Genomic DNA, 26,993 nt, shown 5'->3' on the forward strand with positions numbered 1-26,993 from the left:
AACATTTTCTCAGTTCATTAGTCATGTCTTCAGGCCCCTCTTACATTACATTTGATCTTAATTTTTAATTTTTATTCACACAAAATATAGATGATTTACTGTTCTTCAGACTACTGCATAATTGTAATAATTGTATAAATAGTATCAGCACATTCGTGAATGCATATTAAACCCACCAGTTGACGTGTATTGGATGTGTGATGTGATTTATTTACTCTTGAACATCATCAAAAATCTAACATTTCTGCTAATTTGAGCTCAATTTGAAGCTACTTTTAGCCAGTAAACCATTTAAAATCACCTCCATTTCTGTAATATATTTTCCATTCTATCAAAAGAGACCAAGAAAACGAGAATACAACCACAAATACCATTTGAAAATACACTGCAAAGTTGCAGTTTTAACCCTTTCAGGGTTGGTCCCATAATGTTACGGCTTTGAAGCCAGGGTTGGTCCCGTAATACTGCGCCAAAATTCTAGTGGCTTCCAATTTAGCAGGAGAAAGCTGGTAGACCTATATATGAGAGACTGGATCTGCGTGGTCAGTGTGCACAGTATAAAAAAAGTCCTGCAGCATGCATTGGATAATGAGGAAAAAACTGCTGCCATGTTTTTGGTTTAAAACAGTGGCTTTCCAGTGTATTTTCACATGGTTTTTATGGTTGTATTCTTGGTTTCTTGGTGTCTCATTGGATAGAATGGAAGATATATTACAGAAATAGAGATGATTTTGAATGATTTACAGCCTAAAAGTAGCTTGAAATTAAGCTCAAAGTAGTGGAAATGTTCGATTTTTGCCAGTGTTCAAGAGGAAACAAATGAAGTCGTGCATCCAATACACGTAACTAGCCAGTCTAATATGTACTTAAGAGTGCATTGACATTACTTATACAATTATTACCATTTTGCGGTATTCTGAATAACAGCAAATCTTCTATTTTTTGTGTGAATAAAAATTCAAAATGAAAAGCAAGCATAATAGAAGAGGGTCCTGGAGACATGACTAATGAATAGAGAAAATGTTATTTTAGTGCCAGGAATGTCTACATTATTTCTTCTGGACCCTATTTTGAAATTGGCCTTTCTTGAATTTTGTGTAGAATTTGCCAAATTAGTAATTTCTGGTCACTTTATTTTGTAGCTGAAATCATAAATGGGCAGTTTCTTTTTTCACTCAATCGATAGAAAAAAAGGAGTTCTAGCTAAACAGCTGAGAGTTTGGTAAAGTGGAACAATGGAATTGGCCCAAAATAGGGCCAATTGCCGAGACCGTTAACTTCGCAAGTGTAATTCTGGAAGTTTTCCATCAAATTTTGTGCTTTTAGTTTAATTACTTTCAAAAAAGATTATCATTTCATGAGAAAAAATATTTTTTTTTTAAATTCTTTGACCCTGGGAGCAAGTTTGTGAACAGGGGTCTCTACTCTTAAAGGGTTAAACCAAAAACATAAACACAGTTTTTTTTTTCATTATGCACTGCTTGCTGCAGGATTTTTTTATACTGTGCACACTGACCACGCAGACCCATTCTCTCATATGTAGGCCTACCAGCATTCTGCAAGATTTGAAGCTGCTAGAGTTTTGGCTTTGTATTATTGGACTGACACTGGCTTCGAAGCTGTAATTTTATGGGACTGACACCGAAAGGGTTAAAGTGCAGGCATTGTACTTCCCACCTCCAGGATTCAAGTCCGGCTAACCGACTTCCTCATGAATCCCTTCGCATTATTACTCTGCTCATACTCCAAGAGCTCGTAAAGTCCCATAGACTATTCATCTCCATTTACTCCTGTCTAATACACTTACACATGCCTGCTGTATGTCTAAGCCCCTTTCTTACAAAACCTGTTTGCTTTCCTACAATTTTGATTTGCTAAGTACAAAGATAGCCACTATCATGCTGGGGCATTTTGGGGAGACTAATCCTAATACATAGTAACTAGTTTTAATTAGTTACTGTGTATTAGGATTAGTCTGCCCAGAATGCCCTGGCATGATAGTGGCTATCTTTGTACTTAACAAATCAAAATTGTGATTACACATTGTTTTTTTTTTTTTTTTTAACAAGTCGGCCGTCTCCCACCGAGGCAGGGTGACCCAAAAAAAAGAAAGAAAATCCCCAAAAAGAAAATACTTTCATCTTCATTCAACACTTTCACCACACTCACACATTATCACTGTTTTTGCAGAGGTGCTCAGAATACAACAGTTTAGAAGCATACACATATAAAGATACACAACATATCTCTCCAAACTGCCAATATCCCAAACCCCTCCTTTAAAGCGCAGGCATTGTACTTCCCATTTCCAGGACTCAAGTCCGACTATATGAAAATAACCAGTTTCCCTGAATCCCTTCACTAAATATTACCCTGCTCACACTCCAACAGATCGTCAGGTCCCAAGTACCATTCGTCTCCGTTCACTCCTATCTAACACGCTCATGCACGCTTGCTGGAAGTCCAAGCCCCTTGTCCACAAAACCTCCTTTACCCCCTCTCTCCAACCCTTTCGAGGACGACCCCTACCCCGCCTTCCTTCCCCTATAGATTTATATGCTTTCCATGTCATTCTAATTTGATCCATTCTCTCTAAATGACCAAACCACCTCAACAACCCCTCTTCTGCCCTCTGACTAATACTTTTATTAACTCCACACTTTTTCCTAATTTCCACACTCAGAATTTTCTGCATAATTTACACCACACATTGCCCTTAAACAGGACATCTCCACTGCCTCCAACTGTCTCCTCACTGCTGCATTTACCACCCAAGCTTCACACCCATATAAGAGTGTTGGTACTACTATACTTTCATACATTCCCTTCTTTGCCTCCATAGATAACGTTTTTTGACTCCACATATACCTCAACGCACCGCTCACTTTTTTTCCCTCATCAATTCTATGATTAACCTCATCCTTCATAAATCCATCCGCTGACACGTCAACTCCCAAGTATCTGAAAACATTCACTTCTTCCATACTCCTCCTCCCCAATTTGATATCCAATTTTTCTTTATCTAAATCATTTGATACCCTCATCACATTACTCTTTTCTATGTTCACTTTCAACTTTCTACCTTTACACACATTCCCAAACTCATCCACTAACCTTTGCAATTTTTCTTTAGAATCTCCCATAAGCACAGTATCATCAGCAAAAAGTAACTGTGTCAATTCCCATTTTGAATTTGATTCCCCAAAATTTAATCCCACCCCTCTCCTGAACACCCTAGCATTTACTTCCTTTGCAACCCCATCTGTAAATATATTAAACAACCATGGTGACATTACACATCCCTGTCTAAGACCTACTTTTACCGGGAAGTAGTCTCCCTCTCTTCTACACTCCCTAACCTGAACCTCACTATCCTTATAAAAACTCTTTATAGCATTTAATAACTTACCACCTATTCCATATACTTGCAACATCTGCCACATTGCTCCTCTATCCACTCTATCATATGCCTTTTCTAAATCCATAAATGCAATAAAAACTTCCCTACCTTTATCTAAATACTGTTCACATATATGCTTCAATGTAAACACTTGATCTACACATCCCCTACCCACTCTGAAACCTCCTTGCTCATCCACAATCCTACATTCTGTCTTACCTCTAATTCTTTCAATTATAACCCTACTGTACACTTTTCCTGGTATACTCAGTAAACTTATTCCTCTATAATTTTTTACAGTCTTTTGTCCCCTTTCCCTTTATATAAAGGGACTATACATGCTCTCTGCCAATCCCTAGGTACCTTCCCCTCTTTCATACATTTATTAAACAAAAGTACCAACCACTCCAACACTATATCCCCCCCTGCTTGTAACATGATCCCATCATGATCCCATCAGTTCCAGCTGCTTTACCCCCTTTCATTTTACGTAATGCCTCACGTACCTCCCCCACACTTATATTCTGCTCTTCTTCACTCCTAAAAGATGGTATACCTCCCTGACCAGTGCATGAAATTACTGCCTCTCTTTCTTCCTTAATATTTAAAAGTTCCTCAAAATATTCTCGCCATCTACCTAATACCTCCATCTCCCCATCTACTAACTCCCCTACTCTGTTTTTAACTGACAAATCCATACTTTCCCTAGGCTTTCTTAACTTGTTTAACTCACTCCAAAATTTTTTCTTATTTTCATTAAAATTTCTCGACAGTGCCTCTCCCATTCTATCATCTGCTCTCCTTTTGCACTCTCTCACCACTCTCTTTACCTTTCTTTTACTCTCCATATACTCTGCTCTTCATATAACACTTCTACTTTGTAAAAACCTCTCATAAGCTACCTTTTTCTCTTTTATTACACCCTTTACTTCATCATTCCACCAATCACTCCTTTTTCCTCCTACCCCCACCTTCCTATAACCACAAACTTCTGCCCCACATTCTAATACTGCATTTTTAAACTATTCCAACCCTCTTCAACCCCCCCACTACTCCTCTTTGCACTAGCCCACCTTTCTGCCAATAGTCGCTTATATCTCACCCAAACTTCCTCCTCCCTTAGTTTATATACTGTCACCTCCCTCTTACTTGTTGTTGCCACCTCCCCCTTTTCCCATCTACCTCTTACTCTAACTGTAGCTACAACTAAATAATGATCCGATATATCAGTTGCCCCTCTATAAACATGTACATCCTGGAGCCTACCCGTCAACCTTTTATCCACCAATACATAATCTAATAAACTACTTGCATTATGTGCTACATCATACCTTGTATATTTATTTATCCTCTTTTTCATAAAATATGTATTACTTATTACCAAATCTCTTTCTACACATAGCTCAATTAAAGGCTCCCCATTTACATTTACCCCTGGCACCCCAAATTTACCTACTACTCCCTCCATAACATTACACATTGTAACCTTTACAAAGAAATAAACTTTATCTTATGACTCTTACCTCTCTTCCACTCTACTACAGTTATACTGTTTTGCTCTATCCTCTCTAAATAACCAAACCACTTCAACAACCCCTCCTCAGCCCTCTGACTAAAACTTTTAGTAACTCTACACCTTCTCCTGATTTCTACACTATGAATTCTCTGCATAATATTTACACCACACATTGCCCTTAGACAAGACATCACCACTGCCTCCAGTCTCCACCTGGTTGCAGCATTTACAACCCATGCTTCACACCCATGTAAAAGTGTTGGTACCACTATACTCGCATACATTCTCTTCTTTGCCTCCTGGGATAACGTTCTTTGTCTCCTCAGATACCTCAGTGCACCACCCACTTTTTTTCCTTCATAAACCCATCCATTGACAAGTCAGCTTCCAAATACAGTGGAACCTCCACTTACGAGCGCATCCACATGCGAGTTTTTCCAAATGCGAGCTGTTGATTGGTCGATTTTTTGCTTCCACACGCGAGCAAAATTCCCATAAGCAAGCGGACCTCAAGGGAGGTTCCTTGACGCTGGTGAGGGCCTCTTGCTCTTGATCTAGGGAATTAGATCTCATTTGTTTGTTGGACTATCTTATTGAAACTTGGGCAATGCATGATGGAAAGATGCCTCTTAACTTACACCAAATATGAAAGAAATTGAACCATAAATAATCGAGTTCACTTCTCAGCAATTAGCTGCCCCTTAGCGGTATTTTCGTATGTTTTTTATGACTGTATTCTCGTTTTTTTGGTCTCATTTGATAGAATGGAAGATATATACAGAAATAGATATGATTTCGATTGGTTTCACGATGAAAAGTACCTTGAATTTGAGCTCAAAGTAGCAGAAATGTTTGATTCTTTGGTGATGTTCAAGACTAAACAAATGATGTCACTGTCCATTCCAGTATGCAGTCGTGAATATGTTGACATTATTTATACAATTATTACAATAAAGCAGTAGTCTGCATAACAGTAAATCTTCTATTTTTTGTGAATAAAAATTACAAATTATTTACATAATAATAATAATAATAATAATAATAATAATAATAATAATAATAATAATAGGTAGTAGGTTGGTAGACAGCAACCGCCCAGGGAGGTACTACCGTCCTGCCAAGTGAGTGTAAAACGAAAGCCTGTAATTGTTTTACATGATGGTAGGATTGCTGGTGTCCTTTTTTCTGTCTCATGAACATGCAAGATTTCAGGTACGTCTTGCTACTTCTACTTACACTTAGGTCACACTACACATACATGTACAAGCACATATATGCACACCCCTCTGGGTTTTCTTCTATTTTCTTTCTAGTTCTTATTCTTGTTTATTTCCTCTTATCTCCATGGGGAAGTGGAACAGAATTCTTCCTCCGTAAGCCATGCGTGTTGTAAGAGGCAACTAAAATGCCGGGAGCAAGGGGCTAGTAACCTCTTCTCCTGTATATATTACTAAATGTAAAAGGAGAAACTTTCGTTTTTCCTTTTGGGCCACCCCGCCTCGGTGGGATACGGCCGGTGTGTTGAAAGAAGAAATAATAATAATAATAATAATAATAATTCCTAGGTAGTAGGTTGGTAAACAGCAACCGCCCAGGGAGGTACTACCGTCCTGCCAAGTGAGTGTACAACGAAAACCTGTAATTGTTTTACATGATGGTAGGATTGCTGGTGTCTTTTGTCTGTCTCATAAACATGCAAGATTTCAGGTATGTCTTGCTACTTCTACTTGCACTTAGGTCACACTACACATACATGTACAAGCATATATATACACACCCCTCTGGGTATTCTTCTATTTTCTTTCTAGTTCTTGTTCTTGTTTATTTCCTCTTATCTCCATGGGGAAGTGGACCAGAATTCTTCCTCCGTAAGCCATGCGTGTTGTAAGAGGCGACTAAAATGCCGGGAGCAAGGGGCTAGTAACCCCTTCTCCCGTATAAATTACTAAATTTAAAAGAGAAACTTTCGTTTTTCTTTTTGGGCCACCCTACCTCGGTGGGATATGGCCGGTGTGTTGAAAGAAGAAAGAATAATAATAATTATAATAATAAGTATAATAATTCTAGGTAGTAGGTTGGTAGACAGCAACCGCCCTGGGAGGTACTATCGTCCTGCCAAGTGAGTGTAAAATGAAAGCCTGTAATTGTTTAACATGATGGTAGGATTGCTGGTGTTCTTTTTTCTGTCTCATAAACATGCAAGATTTCAGGTACGTCTTGCTACTTCTACTTACACTTAGGTCACACTTCACATACATGTACAAGCGTATATATACATACCCCTCTGGGTTTTCTTCTTGATGAGGGAAAAAGAGTGAGTGGTGCACTTAGGAGTCTGTGGAGACAAAGAACTTTGTCCTTGGAGGCAAAGAGGGTAATGTATGAGAGTATAGTTTTACCAACGCCCTTATATGGGTGTGAAGCGTGGGTGATGAATGTTGCAGTGAGGAGAAGGCTGGAGGCAGTGGAGATGTCATGTCTGAGGGCAATGTGTGGTGTGAATATAATGCAGAGAATTCGTAGTTTAGAAGTTAGGAGGAGGTGCGGGATTACCAAAACTGTTGTCCAGAGGGCTGAGGAAGGGTTGTTGAGGTGGTTCGGACATGTAGAGAGAATGGAGCGAAACAGAATGACTTCAAGAGTGTATCAGTCTGTAGTGGAAGGAAGGCGGGGTAGGGGTCGGCCTAGGAAAGGTTGGAGGGAGGGGGTAAAGGAGGTTTTGTGTGCGAGGGGCTTGGACTTCCAGCAGGCATGCGTGAGCGTGTTTGATAGGAGTGAATGGAGACAAATGGTTTTTAATAATTGACGTGCTGTTGGAGTGTGAGCAAAGTAACATTTATGAAGGGATTCAGGGAAACCGGCAGGCCGGACTTGAGTCCTGGAGATGGGAAGTACAGTGCCTGCACTCTGAAGGAGGGGTGTTAATGTTGCAGTTTAAAAACTGTAGTGTAAAGCACCCTTCTGGCAAGACAGTGATGGAGTGAATGATGGTGAAAGTTTTTCTTTTTCGGGCCACCCTGCCTTGGTGGGAACCGGCCAGTGTGATAATAAATAATAAATTCTTGTTCTTGTTTATTTCCTTTTATCTCCATGGGGAAGTGGAACAGAATTCTTCCTCCGTAAGCCATGCGTGTTGTAAGAGGCGACTAAAATACCGGGAGCAAGGGGCTAGTAACCCCTTCTTCTGTATATATTACAAAATTTGAAAGGAGAAACTTTCGTTTTTCCTTTTGGGCCACCCCGCCTCGGTGGGATATAGCCGGTGTGTTGAAAGAAAGAAAGAAAGAAACATGCATGATTTCAGGTATGTCTTTCTACTTCTACTTACACTTAGGTCACACTACATATACATGTACAAACATATATATACACACCCCTCTGGGTTTTCTGCTATTTTCTTTCTAGTTCTTATTCTTGTTTATTTCCTCTTATCTCCATGGGGAAGTGGAACAGAATTCTTCCTCCGTAAGCCATGCGTGTTGTAAGAGGCGACTAAAATGCCGGGAGCAAGGGGCTAGTAACCCCTTCTCCTGTATGTATTACTAAATGTAAAAGGAGAAACTTTTGTTTTTCTTTTTGGGCCACCCTGCCTCGGTGGGATATGGCCGGTTTGTTGAAAGAAGAAAGAAGAATTATAATAATAATAGTACAGTATTATAATAATAATAATAATAATAATAATAATAATAATAATAATAATAATAATAGTAGTTTGGAGGGATATGTTGTGTATCTTTATACGTATATACTTCTAAACTGTTGTGTTCTGAGCATCTCTGCAAAAACAGTGATTATATGTGAGTGAGGTGAAAGTGTTGAATGATGATGAAAATATTTTCTTTTTGGGGATTTTCTTTCTTTTTGGGTCACCCTGCCTCGGTGGGAGACGGCCGACTTGTTAAAATAATAATAATAATAATAATAATAATAATAATAATAATAATAATATAATGTGTATCATAATAATACATGTGAAATAATATTGTACTATACATGTATAGTAATAATTACAATAATAGACGACTTCAGGAGGCCGTCGCTAGATAAAGTTGTGCATTTTGACAAATTACATAGTTTTCAAAGGAATATAATAGTTGGGTATAAATGCCAAAAGCCCCTTTGTATGCAGAGCATTTCGGGCAAACTTAAAAATTAACTTAAGATTAGTAAGGCAATGATATATAGTTTATATGGTCATTAGATGAGTTTAAGTGTGTACAGTAGAGTTGTATATTATATCGGGTAATGTTACATGGTTTTGATAAGTCTTGTAGAGACTTATTACACTATTGAATTAGTTAATAAAGATTACAGTATTACAATGTAACAATTTAAAACAATTTACAATATAATGTATTACAGTTTAGTATTATTTAAAACAATGAAATTTGGTATTACAATGGTATAATTTACATTATGATGTACTGTATTACAGTCTACTACTATTTAAAACAATGGAAAAGTAGACATCTTAATTTCGCAGTAGTAAGTGGTTGAGCATTGATCAGCACAATATGAGCAGCTTTTGTGAAACTGGTAGTGATTAGGTACAGTGTGTCTGGTTAATTTTAGGTGATCAGGTGATTTCTTATTAGGGCCTTAACCCATAAACGGTCCAAATGTATACAGTGGACCCCCGCATACCGATGGCATCACATAACGATTAATCCGCATACCGCTTGCTTTAATCGCAAAAATTTTGCCTCGCATACCGCTTAAAAACCTGCTCACCGATTTTCGTCCAAGACGCGTCCAATGTGCGCCCTCAGCCAGCCTCACATGTGCCGCCGGTGGCATTGTTTACCAGCCAGCCTCCGCGGTAACATCCAAGCATACAATCGGAATATTTCGTATTATTACAGTGTTTTCGGTGCTTTTTCTGGAAAATAAGTGACCATGGGCCCCAAGAAAGCTTCTAGTGCCAACCCTACAGCAATAAGGGTGAGAATTCCAATAGAGATGAAGAAAGAGATCATTGATAAGTATGAAAGTGGAGTGCGTATCGCCGACCTGGTCAGGTTGTACAAGAAACCCCAATCAACCATCGCTACTGTTGTGGGCACCAGAAAGGCAATCAAGGAAGCTGTTCTTGCCAAAGGTTTAACTGTGTTTTCGAAACAAAGATCGCAAGTGATGGAAGATGTTGAGAGACTCTTATTGGTGTGGATAAATGAAAAACAGCTAGCAGGAGATAGCGTCTCTCAAGCGATCATAAGCGAAAAGGCTAGGAAGTTGCATGAGGATTTAATTAAAAAAATGCCTGCAACTAGTGATGATGTGAGTGAATTTAAGGCCAGCAAAGGTTGGTTTGAGAGATTTAAGAAGCGTAGTGGCATACATAGTGTGATAAGGCATGGTGAGGCTGCCAGTTCGGACCACAAAGCGGCTGAAAAATCTGTGCATGAATTCAAGGAGTACATAGAGACTGAAGGACTGAAACCTGAACAAGTGTTTAATTGTGATGAAACAGGCCTGTTTTGGAAGAAAATGCCAAGCAGGACCTACATTACTCAGGAGGAAAAGGCACTCCCAGGACATAAGCCTATGAAAGACAGGCTTACTTTGTTGATGTGTTCCAATGCTACTGGTGATTGCAAAGTTAAGCCTTTATTAGTGTATCACTCTGAAACTCCCAGAGCGTTCAGGCAAAAGAATGTCCTCAAGGAGAATTTGTGTGTGCTGTGGAGGGCAAACAGTAAGGCATGGGTCACTAGGGACTTTTTCTATGACTGGTTACACCATGCATTTGCCCCCAATATGAAAGATTACCTAACTGAAAAGAAATTAGAACTTAAGTGCCTCCTGGTGTTAGACAATGCCCCTGGTCATCCTACAGACGTGGCAGAGCGACTTTATGGGGACATGAAATTCATTAACATCAAGTTTTTGCCTCCTAATACCACTCCTCTCCTGCAGCCCATGGACCAGCAGGTTATTGCAAACTTCAAAAAACTGTACACAAAAGCTCTGTTTGAAAGGTGCTTTGTAGTGACCTCAGAAACTCAACTGACTCTAAGAGAGTTTTGGAGAGAGCACTTTAATATCCTCAATTGTGTAAACCTTATAGGTAAGGCTTGGGAGGGAGTGACTAAGAAGACCTTGAACTCTGCTTGGAAGAAACTGTGGCCAGAATGTGTAGACAAAAGGGATTTTGAAGGGTTTGAGGCTAACCCTGAGAGGATTATGCCAGTTTAGGAATCCATTGTGGCATTGGGAAAGTCCTTGGGGTTGGAGGTTAGTGGGGAGGATGTGGAAGAGTTGGTGGAGGAGGGCAATGAAGAACTAACCACTGATGAGCTGATAGATCAACTTCAACAGAAAGAGGCCAGACCTGAGGAAACTGGTTCAGAGGAGGGGAGAGAGAAATTGAAGAAGTTGCCTACTACAATGATTAAGGAAATGTGTGCAAAGTGGCTTGAAGTGCAAACCTTTTTGATGAAAATCACCCTCACACAGCTATTGCAAGCCGTGTTGGCAACCTGTACACTGACAATGTTGTGAAACACTTTTGGGAAGTCATAAAGGAACGAGAGGTACAAGCCACTATGGACAGATATGTTGTGCGAAAGAAGTCCAGTGACTCTGAAGCTGGTCCTAGTGGCATTAAAAGAAGAAGGGAAGTAACCCCAGAAAAGGACTCGACACCTCAAGTTTTAATGGAAGGGGATTCCCCTTCTAAACACTAACACTCTCTCTCCCCTCCTCCCATCCCATCAATCATCACCAGATCTTCAATAAAAGTAAGTGTCATGTAAGTGTGCATGCCTTTTTCAGTTTGTGTGTATTAAAATTAACATTTCATGTGGTAAAAAAATTTTTTTTTTCATACTTTTGGGTGTCTTGCACGGATTAATTTGATTTCCATTATTTCTTATGGGGAAAATTCATTCGCATACCGATTATTTCGCATAACAATGACCCCTCTTGCACGGATTAAAATCGGTATGCGGGGGTCCACTGTATATACGTTTTTTCAACATTTGAAAATACGTAAAAAAAATAGATTTCTTTTTGTTTTTCTACATTTGAAAATGCGTAAAAAAACTTTGATCTACTTTTTTTTTTTGTTATATTTGAAAATATGTAAAAAAAAACTTAGATCTACTTTTGTAGCACTACACATGTGAACGTAGATCTGCTTGGCCCGTTTACGGGTTAAACTGATTTGCAGACAGGGGTCCTTTAGTGTGTTACCACAACAATGTGGGAGCGGTTGTGGCCGCCTCCACCTGTTACATAATTACATATTTTATTCATTCTAGAGTATGTATCAGGTTTCTATGTTATTTATATTGTTTATTATGTCATATTAGATGAACTGTGATAGATAAATAAGCCGTAGAGTTGATATTAGCGAAATTATTCAAGAAGTATTTTGTCCGGTCTCCAGACAAACTCTCGTCCCCCCCGCCGCTACCCATACCACTGCAAGAATGATATATTTTATTCATTCTAGGATATATATCAGGTTTCTATGTTATTTATATTGTTTATTATGTCATGTTAGATGAATTGTGATTGATAAATAAGCCATATAGATGATATTAGCAAAGTATTGAAGTACATATCTTGTCTTGCCTCCTGGGAGCTGGGAATGGATTAATTGCATTTCAATTAATTTAAATGAGGAAAATTGACTCTGTAAATGAGCAAATCTAGATGTGAGCAAGGTCACGGAATGGATTAAACTCGTGAGTGGAGGTTCCACTGTATCCGAACACATTCATTTCTTCTATACTCCCTCTTTCCAATGTAATATCCAATTTTTCTTTACCTAACTTGTTTGATACCCTCATCACGTTAGTTATGTTGATTATGTATTAGTTATTACTGATTTGTATGTGCTTATAGTTTCCTCTCTACAGTTTTTAATTCATATAATTTTTATTTTCTGCTAAAAATTGAGCAGGAGCAATTTTAATATTTGTTCTTGCTTTGTATAAGCTTTATCCTCATGGGAAGTGGAGAAGAATCCTTCCTCCATAAGCCATGTGTGTCATAAACAACTAAAATGCTAGGAGCAAGGGGTTAGTAACCCCTCTTCTCCTGTATAAATAAAAAAAAAAGAAAATGCTTCCTCTTTTTTGAGTTACCTTTTGCCTCGGTGGAAGAGGGCCACTCTTAAAAAAAAAAAAATAAGAATAATCCTCTTACGGAATAATTTTTGATATACAGTCGTACCTCGGGATACAAACTTAATTCGTTTCAGAAGGCTTTTCGAGTGCCGATACCGAATGCATTTGTTCCCATAAGGAATAATGTAAATTAGATTAATTCGTTTCAGACCCCCAAAATTACACTTACAAAAGCACTTATATAAATACACTTACATAATTGTTCGAGTTTTGAGCTGTTCCTATTCCGAGGTACCACTGTACTACCATGTTACTGTAATACAGTGGAACCTCGGTTTTTGTATGCCCTAGTTTGTACGTAAAACTAGAGTTCTTCACTATAAAATGTATTTTTTTTTTTAATATTTTTGGGTGTCTGGAACAGATTATGTAATTGGATTTACATTATTTCATCTAGGAAATATTAACAAAAAATACATTTTATAGAGATAACTATAGTTTTACATTCAAACTAGGGCACACAAAAACTGAGGTTCCACTGTATTTATGTCTATTTTGATACAAAATAAATGTCATAAATATACATGCCTATAAGTACACCTTTATGAGACTGACAGATTCAAGAAGTACCAGAGCAACTTCTGTATGGAAGATGACTTAAAGAAGTGGGCTAAATTAATGTTATTTTTCTATTCACTGATGACTGGTCTAGAAATTTGCTGGACTTAAATTCAATAGAAAACATCTGGAAACTTGTTAGGTGTAAGCTTCATGGCACCGACGTGTCTCCTAACACTAAAATCTTGAGTGCCATTAAGTAGGTGTGGGAGGCTAATGACTTCTCTGTCTTCCATAAGCTTGTCATATTATTGCCTAAAAATTTTAGGAATGCATCAAGAGGAAGGATTATCTTACAAAATAATAGTTTAGGTGAGGAACACATACTTTCTTTCAACATGCTGGCCATCTTCCACCGAGGCACGGTGACCCCCCCAAAAAAAGAAACACTTTCACAAACACATACATATTTCAGCATTTTTTTTTTTTTTTAACAAGTCGGCCGTCTCCCACCGAGGCAGGGTGACCCAAAAAAGAAAGAAAATCCCCAAAAAGAAAATACTTTCATCATCATTCAACACTTTCACCTCACTCACACATAATCACTGTTTGCAGAGGTGCTCAGAACACAACAGTTTAGAAGCATATACGTATAAAGATACACAACATATCCCTCCAAACTGCCAATATCCCGAACCCCTCCTTTAGGGTGCAGACATTGTACTTCCCATTTCCAGGACTCAAGTCCGGCTATATAAAAATAACCGGTTTCCCTGAATCCCTTCACTAAATATTACCCTGCTCACACTCCAACAGATCGTCAGGTCCCAAATACTATTCGTCTCCATTCACTCCTATTTAACACGCTCACTCCTATTTAACACGCTCACGCACGCTTGCTGGAAGTCCAAGCCCCTCGCCCACAACAGGTTATGGTGAGCAATCTGGTTTACTGTGTGATCTGTTTTTACATTTACATATTTATGATACCTACTGTACAGTTAGATTATTTTCATCTTACAGAAGCCAATATGTTAGCAAGAACTGGAGCTGTGGCAATGGACTACTTTTACTTCATGGATCTTCCAACAGATGTCAGCAGTGAGAAACTTTCTGAGATTAGCACTGACTTAGAATACAGGTAATGTTTTACAACAGTATTACCTTTTTTTTTTTTTCAACCCATCAGCCGTCTCCCACCTAGGCAGGATGACCCAAAAAGGAAGAAAATCCCCAAAAAGAAAAATAATTTCATCATCATTCAACACTTTCACCTCACTCATACATAATCACTGCCTTTGCAGAGGCACCCAGATACAACAGTTTAGAAGCATATATAAAGATATATAACATATCCCTCCAAACTGCCAATATCTCAAACCCCTCCTTTAAAGTGCAGGCATTGTACTTCCCATTTCCAGTACTCAAGTCCAGCTATATAAAAATAACTGGTTTCCCTGAATAGTACCTTCCTCACACTCCAACAACTCGTCAGGTCCCCAAAACCATTCGTCTCCATTCACTCCTATCTAACACACTCATGCACGCTTGCTGGAAGCCCAAGCCCCTCGCCCACAAAACCTCCTTTACCCCCTCCTTCCAACCTTTTCGAGGACGGCCCCTACCCCGCCTTCCTTTCGCTACAGATTTATATGCTCTCCATGTCATTCTACTTTGATTCATTCTTTCTAAATGACCAAACCACCTCAACAACCCCTCTTCAGCCCTCTGGCTAATACTTTTATTAACTCCACACCTTCTCCTAATTTCCACACTACAAATTTTCTGCATAATATTTACATCACACATTGCCCTTAGACAGGACATCTCCACAGCCTCCAACCGCCTCCTCTCTGCAACATTTACAACCCAAGCTTCACACCCATATAAGAGAGTTGGTTCCACTATACTTTCATATATTCCCTTCTTTGCCTCCATAGATAACGTTTTTTGTCTCCACATATACCTCAAAGCACCACTCACCTTTTTTAATTCATCAATTCTGTGATTAACCTCATCCTTCATAAACCCATCTGCTAACACGTCAACTCCCAAATATCTGAAAACATTCACTTCTTCCATTCTCCCTCTCTCCAATGTGATATCCAATTTTTCTCTATCTAAATCATTTGATACCCTCATCACCTTACTCTTATCTATGTTCACTTTTACCTTTCTACCTTTACACACCCTCTCAAACTCGTCCACTAACCTTTGCAACTTTTCTTTAGAATCTCCCGTAAGCACTGTATCATTAGCAAAAAGTAACTGTGTCAACTCCCATTTTGTATTTGATTCCCCATAGTTTTATCCCACCCCTCTCCCCAACACCCTAGCATTTTCTTCTTTTACAACCCATCTATAAATATATTAAATAACCAGGGCCCTACTGTACTTTCAGCCTTACATTAGTGCTCTCAGCCTTATATTAGTAAGCTAGTGTACTTTGAAGAAGTTAAATACTTGTATCTTCTGCATATAAAATTATTATTAATAATAGTTATGTTAATAGTATTTATGAATTGCAGTAATATGAGTGAAAAGGCAGTGTGTCGTGTAGCTTTTGGGGCATCAGAAGTAAACTTGTCATCTGGGTTCCACCACCGACTGGAAGCTGTGCTACATGCCCTTAATCAGCACGATTATCCTCCTTACTTCATGCCACCAAACTGTAAGTATTTGCTATAGTACCTAATACCATTGAAGAGAGGTTGCCACTTGTTGCTGGTGAGGAGCTTTTGATTCAAGGAAGTGGAACTGCCCTTCCTTAAATTAGATCAAGCTTAATTGTCTCCCATTCCTACGGGCCCTATAAGACCCTTAACCCTTTCAGGGTTTCCGACGTACTAGTACAGCTTACGCACCAAGGTTTTTGGCATACTAGTACGCCTGAATTCTAGCACCCTCAAATCTAGTGAGAGAAAGCTGGTAGGCCTACATATGAAAGAATGGGTCTATGTGGTCAGTGTGCACAGTATAAAAAAAATCCTGCAGTACACAGTGCGTAATGAGGAAAAAAAACTTTGACAGTGTTTTTGGTTTAAAACAGCAACTTTGCACTGTATTTTCGTATGGTATTTATGATAGTATTCTAGTTTTCCTGGTCTCATTTTATAGAATGGAAGACACATTACAGAAATTGAGACGATTTTGATTGGTTTTACAATGAAAAGTACCTTAAAATTGAGCTCAAAGTAGCAGAAATCTTAGATTTTTGCCAAAGTTCAAAAGTAAACAAATCATGCTACGCGTCCAATACACGTCAACTGGTGAGTCTAATATTCTTTCATAAATTTGCTGATATTATTTATACCATTTCTACACTAATGCAGTAGTCTGCATAACAGTAAATCTTCTGTTTTTTGTGAGAATAAAAATTCAAAGTGGAAAGCAAAAGAATGTAAGAGGGGCCTGGGGACGTGACTAATGAACAGAGGAAATGTTATTTTAGTGCTGGGAATGTCTTTCTTGTTTATTATGGACCCTATATTGGCAGTTTGGAGGGATATGTTGTGTATCTTTATATGTATATGCTTCTAAACTGTTGTATTCTGAGCACCTCTGCAAAAACAGTGATAATGTGTGAGTGTGGTGAAAGATGCCAATTTGGAAATTAGCATCTTTTGAAATTTGTGTGAAATTGGCAAAATTGCTAAATTCTGACCACTTTATTGGATAGTTGAAATCGGTAAATGGATGGTTTCTTGTACTCATTCGATAGAAAAAGTGGAGTTCTAGTGAAATAGTTTTGATTTTTGTCGACTAGTACACTGGAATTGGCCGAAAATAGGGCTCAAAGTGGGCAAAATCGCCGATGCATAAACATCGTCGAGACTGCTAACTTTGCAAGAGCATAATTCCGTAAGTTTTCATTATGATCGGGAAAATATTCTATCTTTTCATAAGAAAAAATAATTTTTTTTTTTTTTTTTTTTTTTTTTTTGAAATTTGGGCGACCCTGAGAACAAGTCTGGGAGAGAGCCTGGCAACCCTGAAAGGGTTAAGGGTTTGGTGCTGCCCCAATGAACATTTTTCTGTAAACTGTCTGGCTACCTTCCACTAAGGTTGAGTAACCCCTCTCCCCTCCCCAAAAAAAAAAAAAGAAAGAAAAGACACATTCACCATCATTCATTCAGTCACTGTCTTAACAGAAACTTTTGCACACTGCCATAACAACATACTGGGGTGAGAGATATGGGAGGAAGTGTAAAATAAACTCAGTGAGGATCAGGGGTGTGGTAGGGACAATAAGGGAACACTATCAACATCCGGAGTCCCAGACTATTCAACATCTTACCAGAAGATATCAGAAACATGGCTGGAACAAGTGTAGAAGCCTTCAAGAGGAAACTGGATAAGTATCTTCACCAGGTGCCAGATCAACCAGGCTGTGATGGATATGTGGAGCAGCAGGCCTATAGTAGCAACAGCCTGATTGACCAAGCAAGCACCAGACGAGCCTGGCCCATGGCCAGGCTCCAAGAGTAGTGAAACTTTCGAAACTCTTCAAAGGTATATCAGAGGTAAAGATAGAGTTAAGATATCATACCTTCAGAACTGCAACATACCACTCCTTCAGAGTGCAAGCACTGTGCTTCCTATCTGAAGACTGTAACATCCTCACTCCTCCTTCAGAGAGCAGGTACTGTGCTTCTCACCTCAAGACTGTAACATCCTCACTCCTGCTTCAGAGTACAGGCACTGTGCTTCCCATCTCAAGACTGTAACATCCTCAGCACTCCTTCAGAGTGCAGGCACTGTGCTTCACATCTCAAGACTGTAACATCCTCAGCACTCCTTCAGAGTGCAGGCACTGTGCTTCCCATCTCAAGACTGTAACATCCTCAGCACTCCTTCAGAGTACAGGCACTGTGCTTCCCATCTCAAGACTGTAACATCCTCAGCACTCCTTCAGAGTGCAGGGACTGTGCTTCACATCTCAAGACTGTAACATCCTCAACACTCCTTCCTATCTGAAGACTGCAGCATCCTCACTCTTCCTTCAGAGTGCAAGCACTGTGCTTCCTATCTAAAGACTAACATCTTCACCAATTAGCTGGACTAAAGTCCAGCTAATAGGTGAAGATTAGCTGGACTCAAGTCCAGCTAATTGTTTTTTTTCTGAATCCCTTCATAAATGGTACTTGCTCATACCCCAAGAGCACATCAAGTCATAAAAAAGATGATATGCCTCCACTCCTCTAACATGCTCATACAGGCCTGTTGAATGTCTGAGCCCCTAGCAGTCAGACACTTTACCCCCTCCCTCAAACCCTTCCTGAGACAACCCCTACCCATGTAAAACTTATTGTTTGATGGTGTTTGCCAGTTACCCTTCTGCTTCCATCACTGTTGGTGGCTCAAGATTCAGACAACATCACACTTGCATGCCATGGAACCCCTGGTCATAACCGTGGTTCCCTGCTTAGAAGCCTTTTCTTGATGCTCGGTTGTCCTCAGACTCCAATTCCACAGCTCTTCTTTCCCTCCACTCCAGACATATACACCTTCCTAGTCATCATATTTTACTTCACGCTCACTAAATATTCAGACCACTTCAAAAACCACTCCTCAGCCCTCTGAATAATACTTTTAGTAATCCTCCCATGCCTCCTAATCTCCAGGCTCTGAGCTTCAAAAATGACATCTTTACCGTCTTCTGCCTCTTCCTCATTGAAGTGTTTGAAACCCATGCTTCACACCCATATTATAATGTTGTTTCCATGTTTTTTATATATTTGAAGAGTAAGTAAAATAATGTTCCAATTGTGAAACATCAAAAGCAACACTTTTCATATAAATTATGTTCCACTGTGGAACACAATTTATAAGAGAGTAAAGTATCAAATAGATTTCAAATGAGCAAAATTGTGCATAAAAAATTTTTCTTTAGTATGTTCATCTTTCCTTGGCATATTTACCTCTTCCTGTAGTATTCTCCTTGGAAATATAAACGCATATGCAGTATAATGTGATCCTTTATTGACAACGTTTTGCCCACACAGTGGGCTTTTTCAAGTCAAAAAGAGATCTACCTGGGGTGGAAGGTACGCGAGAATTTATAGTCAGGTCCAGAATGTTGAGGTCAGGTGGAGAATGCTGCATCTGATGATGTACCGAGTGGGGTTATAGAGTCTAACCCCACTCGGTACATCATCAGATGCAGCATTCTCCACCTGACCTCAGCATTCTGAACCTGACTATAAATACTCCCATACCTTCCACCCCAGGTAGATCTGTTTGTGACTTGAAAAAGCCCACTGTGTGGGCGAAACGTTGTCAGTAAAGGATCACATTATACTGCATATGTGTTTATATTTCCATTGTGTCAGTATTTTATACCATTTATTTCCAGTATTCTCCTTGTCTTAGTATTTTTTTTTTTCAACAAACTGGCTGTATCCCACCAAGACAGAATGACCTAACAAGAAAAACAAAAGTTTTTCTTTTTAACTTTAGTAATGTATACAGGAGAAGGGGTACTAGCCCCTTGCTCCCTGAATTTTAGTCGCCTCATATGACACGCACGGCTTCCTTACAGAGAAAGAATTCTCTTCCACTTCCTCATGGAGATTAGAGGAAAGAAAGAAGAACAAGAATGTTTAACAAAATAAAAGAAAACCCAGATGGGTGTGTATGTATACGTGTGTACATGCATGTGTAGTGTGACCTAAGTAGAAGTAGCAAGGTACTACCTGTTATCCCTAGTGTTTATGAGACAAAAAAAGACGCTAGCAATCCTGCCACCATGTAAAACAATTACACTCACACTCACTTGGCACGGTGGTATTACCTCCCTGGATGGTTGCTGTCTACCATCCTACTACCACAGTACGGCAGTACCTCCTTGGATGGTTGCTGTGTGCCATCCTACTATGACAGTAATATAGTACCTCCCTGGGTGGTTGCTGTCTACCAACCTGCTACCACAGTATGGTAGTACCTCCATGAATGGTTGCTGCCTACCATTCTACTACCACAGGACAGTTATACCTCCCTTGGTGGTTGCTGTCTACCAGCTTACTACCACATTACAGTAGTACCTCACTAGATAGTTGCTGTCTACCATCCTGCTACCACAGGATGGTAGTACCTCCTGGGTGGTTGCTGTCTACCAAGCTACTACCACAGTACATTAGTACCTCCCTGGATGGTTGCTGTCTACCATCCTATTACCATAGGATGGTAGTGCCTCCCTGGGTGGTTGCTGTCTACCAACCTACTACCACAGTATGGTAGTACCTCCCTGGGTGGTTGCTGTCTCCCATCCTACTACCACAGGATGGTAATACTTCCCTGGGTGGTTGCTGTCTACCATCCTTCTACCACAGGATGGTAGTACCTCCCTGGGTGGTTGCTGTCTCCCATCGTACTACCACAGGATGGTAATAATTCCCTGGGTGGTTGCTGTCTACCATCCTTCTACCACAGGATGGTAGTACCTCCCTGGATGGTTGCTGTCTATCATCCTTCTACCACAGGATGGTAATACTTCCCTGGGTGGTTGCTGTCTACCAGCAAGCTACCACAGTACAGTAGTACCTCCCTGGGTGGATACTGTCTACCATACTACTACCACAATATGGTAGTATCTCCCTGGATGGTTGCTGTTTACCATCCTATTACCACAGGATGGTAGTACTTCCCTGGGTGGTTGCTGTCAACCATCCTACTACCATAGGATGGTAGTACTTCCCTGGGTGGTTGCTGTCAACCATACTACTGTCATAGGATGGTATTACCTCCTTGGGTGGTTGCTGTCAACCATCCTACTATCATAGGATGGTATTACCTCCCTGGGTGGTTGCTGTCAACCATACTACTGTCATAGGATGGTATTACCTCCTTGGGTGGTTACTGTCAACCATACTACTGTCATAGGATGGTATTACCTCCTTGGGTGGTTGCTGTCAACCGTCATACTACCATAGGATGGTAGTACTTCCCTGGGTGGTTGCTGTCAACCATACTACTGTCATAGGATGGTATTACCTCCCTGGGTGGTTGCTGTCAACCATCCTACTACCATAGGATGGTAGTACTTCCCTGGGTGGTTGCTGTCAGCCATACTACTGTCATAGGATGGTAGTACTTCACTGGGTGGTTGTCAACCATCCTACTACCACAGGATGGTAATACCTCCCTGGGTGGTTGCTGTCAACCATCCTACTACCGTAGGATGGTAGTACTTCCCTGGGTAGTTACTGTCAACCATCCTACTACCATAGAATGGTAGTACCTTCCTGGGTGGTTGTTGTCAACTATCCTACGACGACAGGATGGTAGTACCTCCCTGGTTTGTTCTTGTCAACCATCCTACTACCACAGTACAGTAGTACCTCCCTGGGTGGTTGCTGTCTACCATCCTTCTACCACAGGATGGTAGTACTTCCCTGGGTGGTTGCTGTCTACCAGCAAACTACCACAGTACAGTAGTACCTCCCTGGGTGGATACTGTCTACCATCCTACTACCACAATATGGTAGTACCTCCCTGGATGGTTGCTGTTTACCATCCTATTACCACAGGATGGTAGTACTTCCCTGGGTGGTTGTCAACCATCCTACTACCACAGGATGTTAGTACTTCCCTGGGTGGTTGCTGTCAACCATACTACTATCATAGGATGGTATTACCTCCCTGGATGGTTGCTGCCAACCTTCCTACTACCACAGGATTATAGTACTTCCCTGGGTGGTTGCTGTCAACCATCCTACTATCATAGGATATTAGTACCTCCCTGGGTGGTTACTGTCAACCATCCTACTACCACAGGATGGTAGTACCTCCCTGGGTGGTTGTTGTCAACTATCCTACCATGACAGGATGGTAGTACCTCCCTGGGTTGTTCTTGTCAACTATCCTACTACCACAGGATGGTAGTTCCTCCCTGGGTGGTTGCTGTCAACCATCCTACTACCACAGGATGGTATTACCTCCTTGGGTGGTTGCTGTCAACCAGTGTACTACCTTTTAACTCTTCTTACCAGAATATATTCATCTCTCTACTTTAGTATATTCATGTCTCTTACCACATCCATCTCTCTTACATTAGTATATTCATCTCTTGATCTTAGTACATTAGGGCCCCATTTATACTGCAGGTTGGGTTCCAGGCTACTGCCAGAAAGCGGACTTCGCTGGAAAGGAGAACGCCATTTGTTTCCACTCATTAACATCAGTTAATAGGTTTACACTAACATATATTAAGTTAGCAATAAAACAAGGCATTAAAAAAGAATGAAAAGTAATATTCACTTACAGTACACTCATTATTTACCTCAAAATATTTGTAGTCTTAATGTAGGGTGAGAAGTGAGTAGTGTGGTGAGTAGTTAGGTGTGGTAGGTATGGTAGCCAGCCAGGCCACCCCACCCAACCCCACCCTCACATAATATACTTAGACATTTAAAGAGCCCTGGAGCAATAAAATGCATATAGTGTTCACTCATTAATTACCTTAAAATATTTGTAGTCTTAACCCTTTCACGGTCTTTCCCGTAAATCTACGGCTTTGAAACCAAGGTCCAAGCCGTAGATTTACTCCATGAGCTCAGCTCACTCAGATAAGTTGTGAGAGGTGAATTTGGTTCTAGATATGAGAATACATCTTTGTGGTAAGTGTGCACCACATAAAACAAATCCTGCAGCACGCAGTGCAAATTGAGAGAAAAAAACTGCCTCCATAATTTTCAATTGAAACAGCAACTTTGAGGTTTTTTTTGTATGTTTTTTTACAGTTGTATTCGCTATTTCTTGGTCTCATTTGATAGAATGAAAGATATATTACAGAAATAGATATGATTTTCATTGGTTTTAATTAGTACTGAAAATGGCTTGAAATTGAGCTCAAAGTAGCGGAAATGTTAAATTTTTGCAGATGTTCGAGAGTAAACAAATGCTGTCACGCGTCTAATACATGTCAGTTGGTGGGGTCTAATGTACGTTTATGAATGTGCTGATATTATTTATACAGTTAGAACAATATTGCGTAACAGTAAATATATTTCTTGGTGTGAATAAAAATTCATTATGTGAATGAAAATTCAAAATGGAATTCATGTGTAAAGCCTGAAAACATAACTAATGAACAGAGGAAATGTAGTTTAGTGCCAGGAATGTCTGCATTGTTCATTCTGAACCCTGTTTTGAAATTGAAATATTTTGAACTTCGTGTTAAATTGGCCAAATTACCAATTTCTGATCACTTTATTGGGTAGTTGAAACAGTTGATTGGACAATTTCGTGTGCTCAGTCGATAAAATAGAAGTAATACTAGCAAAATAGCTAAGAATTTGGTTGACTGGAATAATGTAATTGGCCTAAAATGGGAGTTAAATTTAGCAAAATCGCTGATGTGTAAAAGTTGCTGATGCATCGAAATTTACAATTGTGTAATTTCATCAGTTTTCCATCAAATTTTGCACCTTTTGTTTCATTACCCTCTGAAAAAGATTCTCTACCATTTCATAAGAAAACATAAAATTTTTGAAAATTCTAGGACCCTGGCTATCACTCTGAGATTGGGCCTCTGGACCATCAAAGGGTTAATGGTCTTGATGTAGGGTGCAAGGTGAATAATAGGGTAGGTAGGTACTTAATAGTGTTTTAGGTATCGTATCCCCATCTGGTCACCCCACCCACACATTATATACCAGGCAATAAAATGCACATACAGTACACTCATTACTTACCTTAAAATATTTGTAGTCTTAACCCTTTCTCAGGGTCGACAGGCCCTCTCAGAGACTTGTTCTCAGGGTCGGCCAAATTTCAAAAAAAAAAAAAAAAAATTTTATTATGAAAAGATAGAGAATCTTTTCCCGATCATAATGACACCAAACGTATGAAATTTGATGGAAAACTTACGGAATTATGCTCTCGCGAAGTTAGTGGTCTCGACGATGTTTACGCATCGGCAATTTTGCCCACTTTGAGCCCTATTTTTGGCCAATTCCAGTGTTCTTGTCTACAAAAATCATAACTATTTTGCTAGAACTCTACTTTTTCTATCAAATGAGTACAAGAAACCACCCATTTACCGATTTCAACTATCCAATACAGTGGTCAGAATTTAGCAATTTTGCCAATTTCACACAAATTTCAAAAGATGCCAATTTTCGAATAGGGTCCAGAATAAACAAGAAAGACATTCCTGGCACTAAAATAACATTTCCTCTGTTCATTAGTCACGTCCCCACGCCCCTCTTACATTCTTTTGCTTTCCACTTTGAATTTTTATTCTCACAAAAAATAGATTTACTGTTATGCAGACTACTGCATTGGTATAGAAATGGTATAAATATTATCAGCGCACTTGTGAAAGAATATTAGACTCACCAGTTGACATGTATTGGACGCATAGCATGATTTGTTTACTTTTGAACTTTGGTAAAAATCGAACATTTCTGCTACTTCGAGCGCAATTTCAAGGTAGTTTTCTTTGTAAAACCAGTCAAAATCATCTCAATTTCTGTAATATGTCTTCCATTCTATAAAATGTGACCAGGAAAACTAGAATGCAACAATAAGTACCATACGAAAATACAGTGCAAAGTCTCTGTTTTAATCCAAAAATACGGTCAAAGTTTTTTTTTTCTCATTACGCACTGTGTGCTGCAGGATTTTTTTTATACTGCGCACACTGACCATATAGACCCATTCTTTCATATGTAGGCCTACCAGCTTTCTCTCACTAGATTTGAGGGCGCTAGAATTTAGGCGTACTAATACATCAAAAACCCTGGGTCGTAAGCCGTACTAGTACGTTGGAAACCCTGAAAGGGTTAATGTAGGGTGAGAGGTGAGTAAACGAGATTAAAGGAATAAACAAAGAGAGAGAGAGAGAGAGAGAGAGAGAGAGAGAGAGAGAGAGAGAGAGAGAGAGAGAGAGAGAGAGAGAGAGAGAGAGAGAGAGAGATATAGAGAGAGAGAGAGAGAGATATATATATATATATATATATATAGAGAGAGAGAGAGAGAGAGAGAGAGAGAGAGAGAGAGAGAGAGAGAGATAGAGAGAGATAGAGAGATATAGAGAGAGAGATATATAGAGAGAGAGAGATATAGAGAGAGATATAGAGAGAGATATAGAGAGATATAGAGAGAGATATAGAGAGATAGAGAGAGATAGAGAGAGATAGAGAGAGATAGAGAGAGATAGAGAGAGATATAGAGAGATATAGAGAGATAGAGAGAGATAGAGAGAGATATAGAGAGATAGAGAGATAGAGATATAGAGAGATAGAGAGAGATATAGAGAGATATAGAGAGATAGAGATATAGAGAGATAGAGAGATAGAGAGATAGAGAGAGAGAGATATAGAGAGAGAGAGATATAGATAGAGAGAGATATAGAGAGAGAGAGATAGAGAGAGAGAGATATAGAGAGAGAGAGATAGAGAGAGAGAGAGAGATAGAGAGAGAGAGAGATATAGAGAGAGAGAGATAGAGAGAGAGAGATAGAGAGAGAGAGAGATATAGAGAGAGAGAGATAGAGAGAGAGAGAGATAGAGAGAGAGAGAGATAATGAGAGAGAGAGAGATAGAGAGAGATATAGAGAGATAGAGATATAGAGAGATAGAGAGATAGAGAGATAGAGATATAGAGAGATAGAGAGATAGAGAGAGATATAGAGAGAGAGAGATAGAGAGAGAGAGAGATATAGAGAGAGAGAGATAGAGAGAGAGAGAGAGATAGAGAGAGAGAGAGATAGAGAGAGAGGGAGATAGAGAGAGAGAGATAATGAGAGAGAGAGAGATAGAGAGATTGCAGGCTCTACACTATGTCTCCTCAGTGATTACCTTCATGGTAGATCTCTAAGTGTAGTTCTCAGTGGAATGGAATCAGCAAGACATCCTATTGGGGCAAGTGTTCCACAAGGAAGCGTGCTGGGACCATTGTTATGGAATGTCTACTTCAACGACCTTCTTCATCTCATCCCAGAATCACATGCATATGCAGACGACTGTACACTGACATTCGCTAATCCAAGAGAAGAAATGCCAGCTGCTCTAAGCTACATCAATCACCAGCTGAGAGCTATATCAGCTTGGGGAAATAGATGGCAAGTAACATTTGCACCTGAGAAAACGCAAATGATGATCGTCTCTAGGCACCATGATGGTAATGCTGGTGCAGTAGTAAGGATGAATGAGAGGGTGTTGGCACCTGGAGAAGAAGTTGATATCCTTGGGGTGAAATTTGACTCCAAACTAACCATGAAGAACCATGTTTTAAATCTTGCAAACAAGGCAGCCAGGAAGCTTACAGCACTTCGCCGTATCTCGCATCTACTTGACAGTAGGGGTTGCAAGATTCTGTACGAGGCACAAATACGCTCACACCTTGAGTATGCTCCACTTTCTTGGTTTGCCTGCCCCCCCTCTCATCTGCGACTGCTTGACAGAGTAGAGAACAGAGCAAGACATCTCATCTCTCACCT

At 39.7% G+C, this 26,993-nt stretch overlaps 1 protein-coding gene across 1 annotated transcript in view; it reads left to right on the top strand.

The window, feature by feature from the left end:
- Vps13B (vacuolar protein sorting 13B) overlaps positions 1-26,993 on the top strand; it is a 394,231-nt gene that overhangs the window by 72,040 nt on the left and 295,198 nt on the right. The window contains exons 11-12 of the mRNA XM_070098172.1: positions 14,573-14,690; positions 16,078-16,220. Of these exons, the coding sequence (XP_069954273.1) occupies positions 14,573-14,690; positions 16,078-16,220 (261 nt within the window). The remainder of the gene's footprint in view (positions 1-14,572; positions 14,691-16,077; positions 16,221-26,993) is intronic.

This window comes from Cherax quadricarinatus, chromosome 4 (genome assembly GCF_038502225.1).
Source record: "Cherax quadricarinatus isolate ZL_2023a chromosome 4, ASM3850222v1, whole genome shotgun sequence".
In the NCBI taxonomy this organism is placed as follows: Eukaryota; Metazoa; Arthropoda; class Malacostraca; order Decapoda; family Parastacidae; genus Cherax; species Cherax quadricarinatus.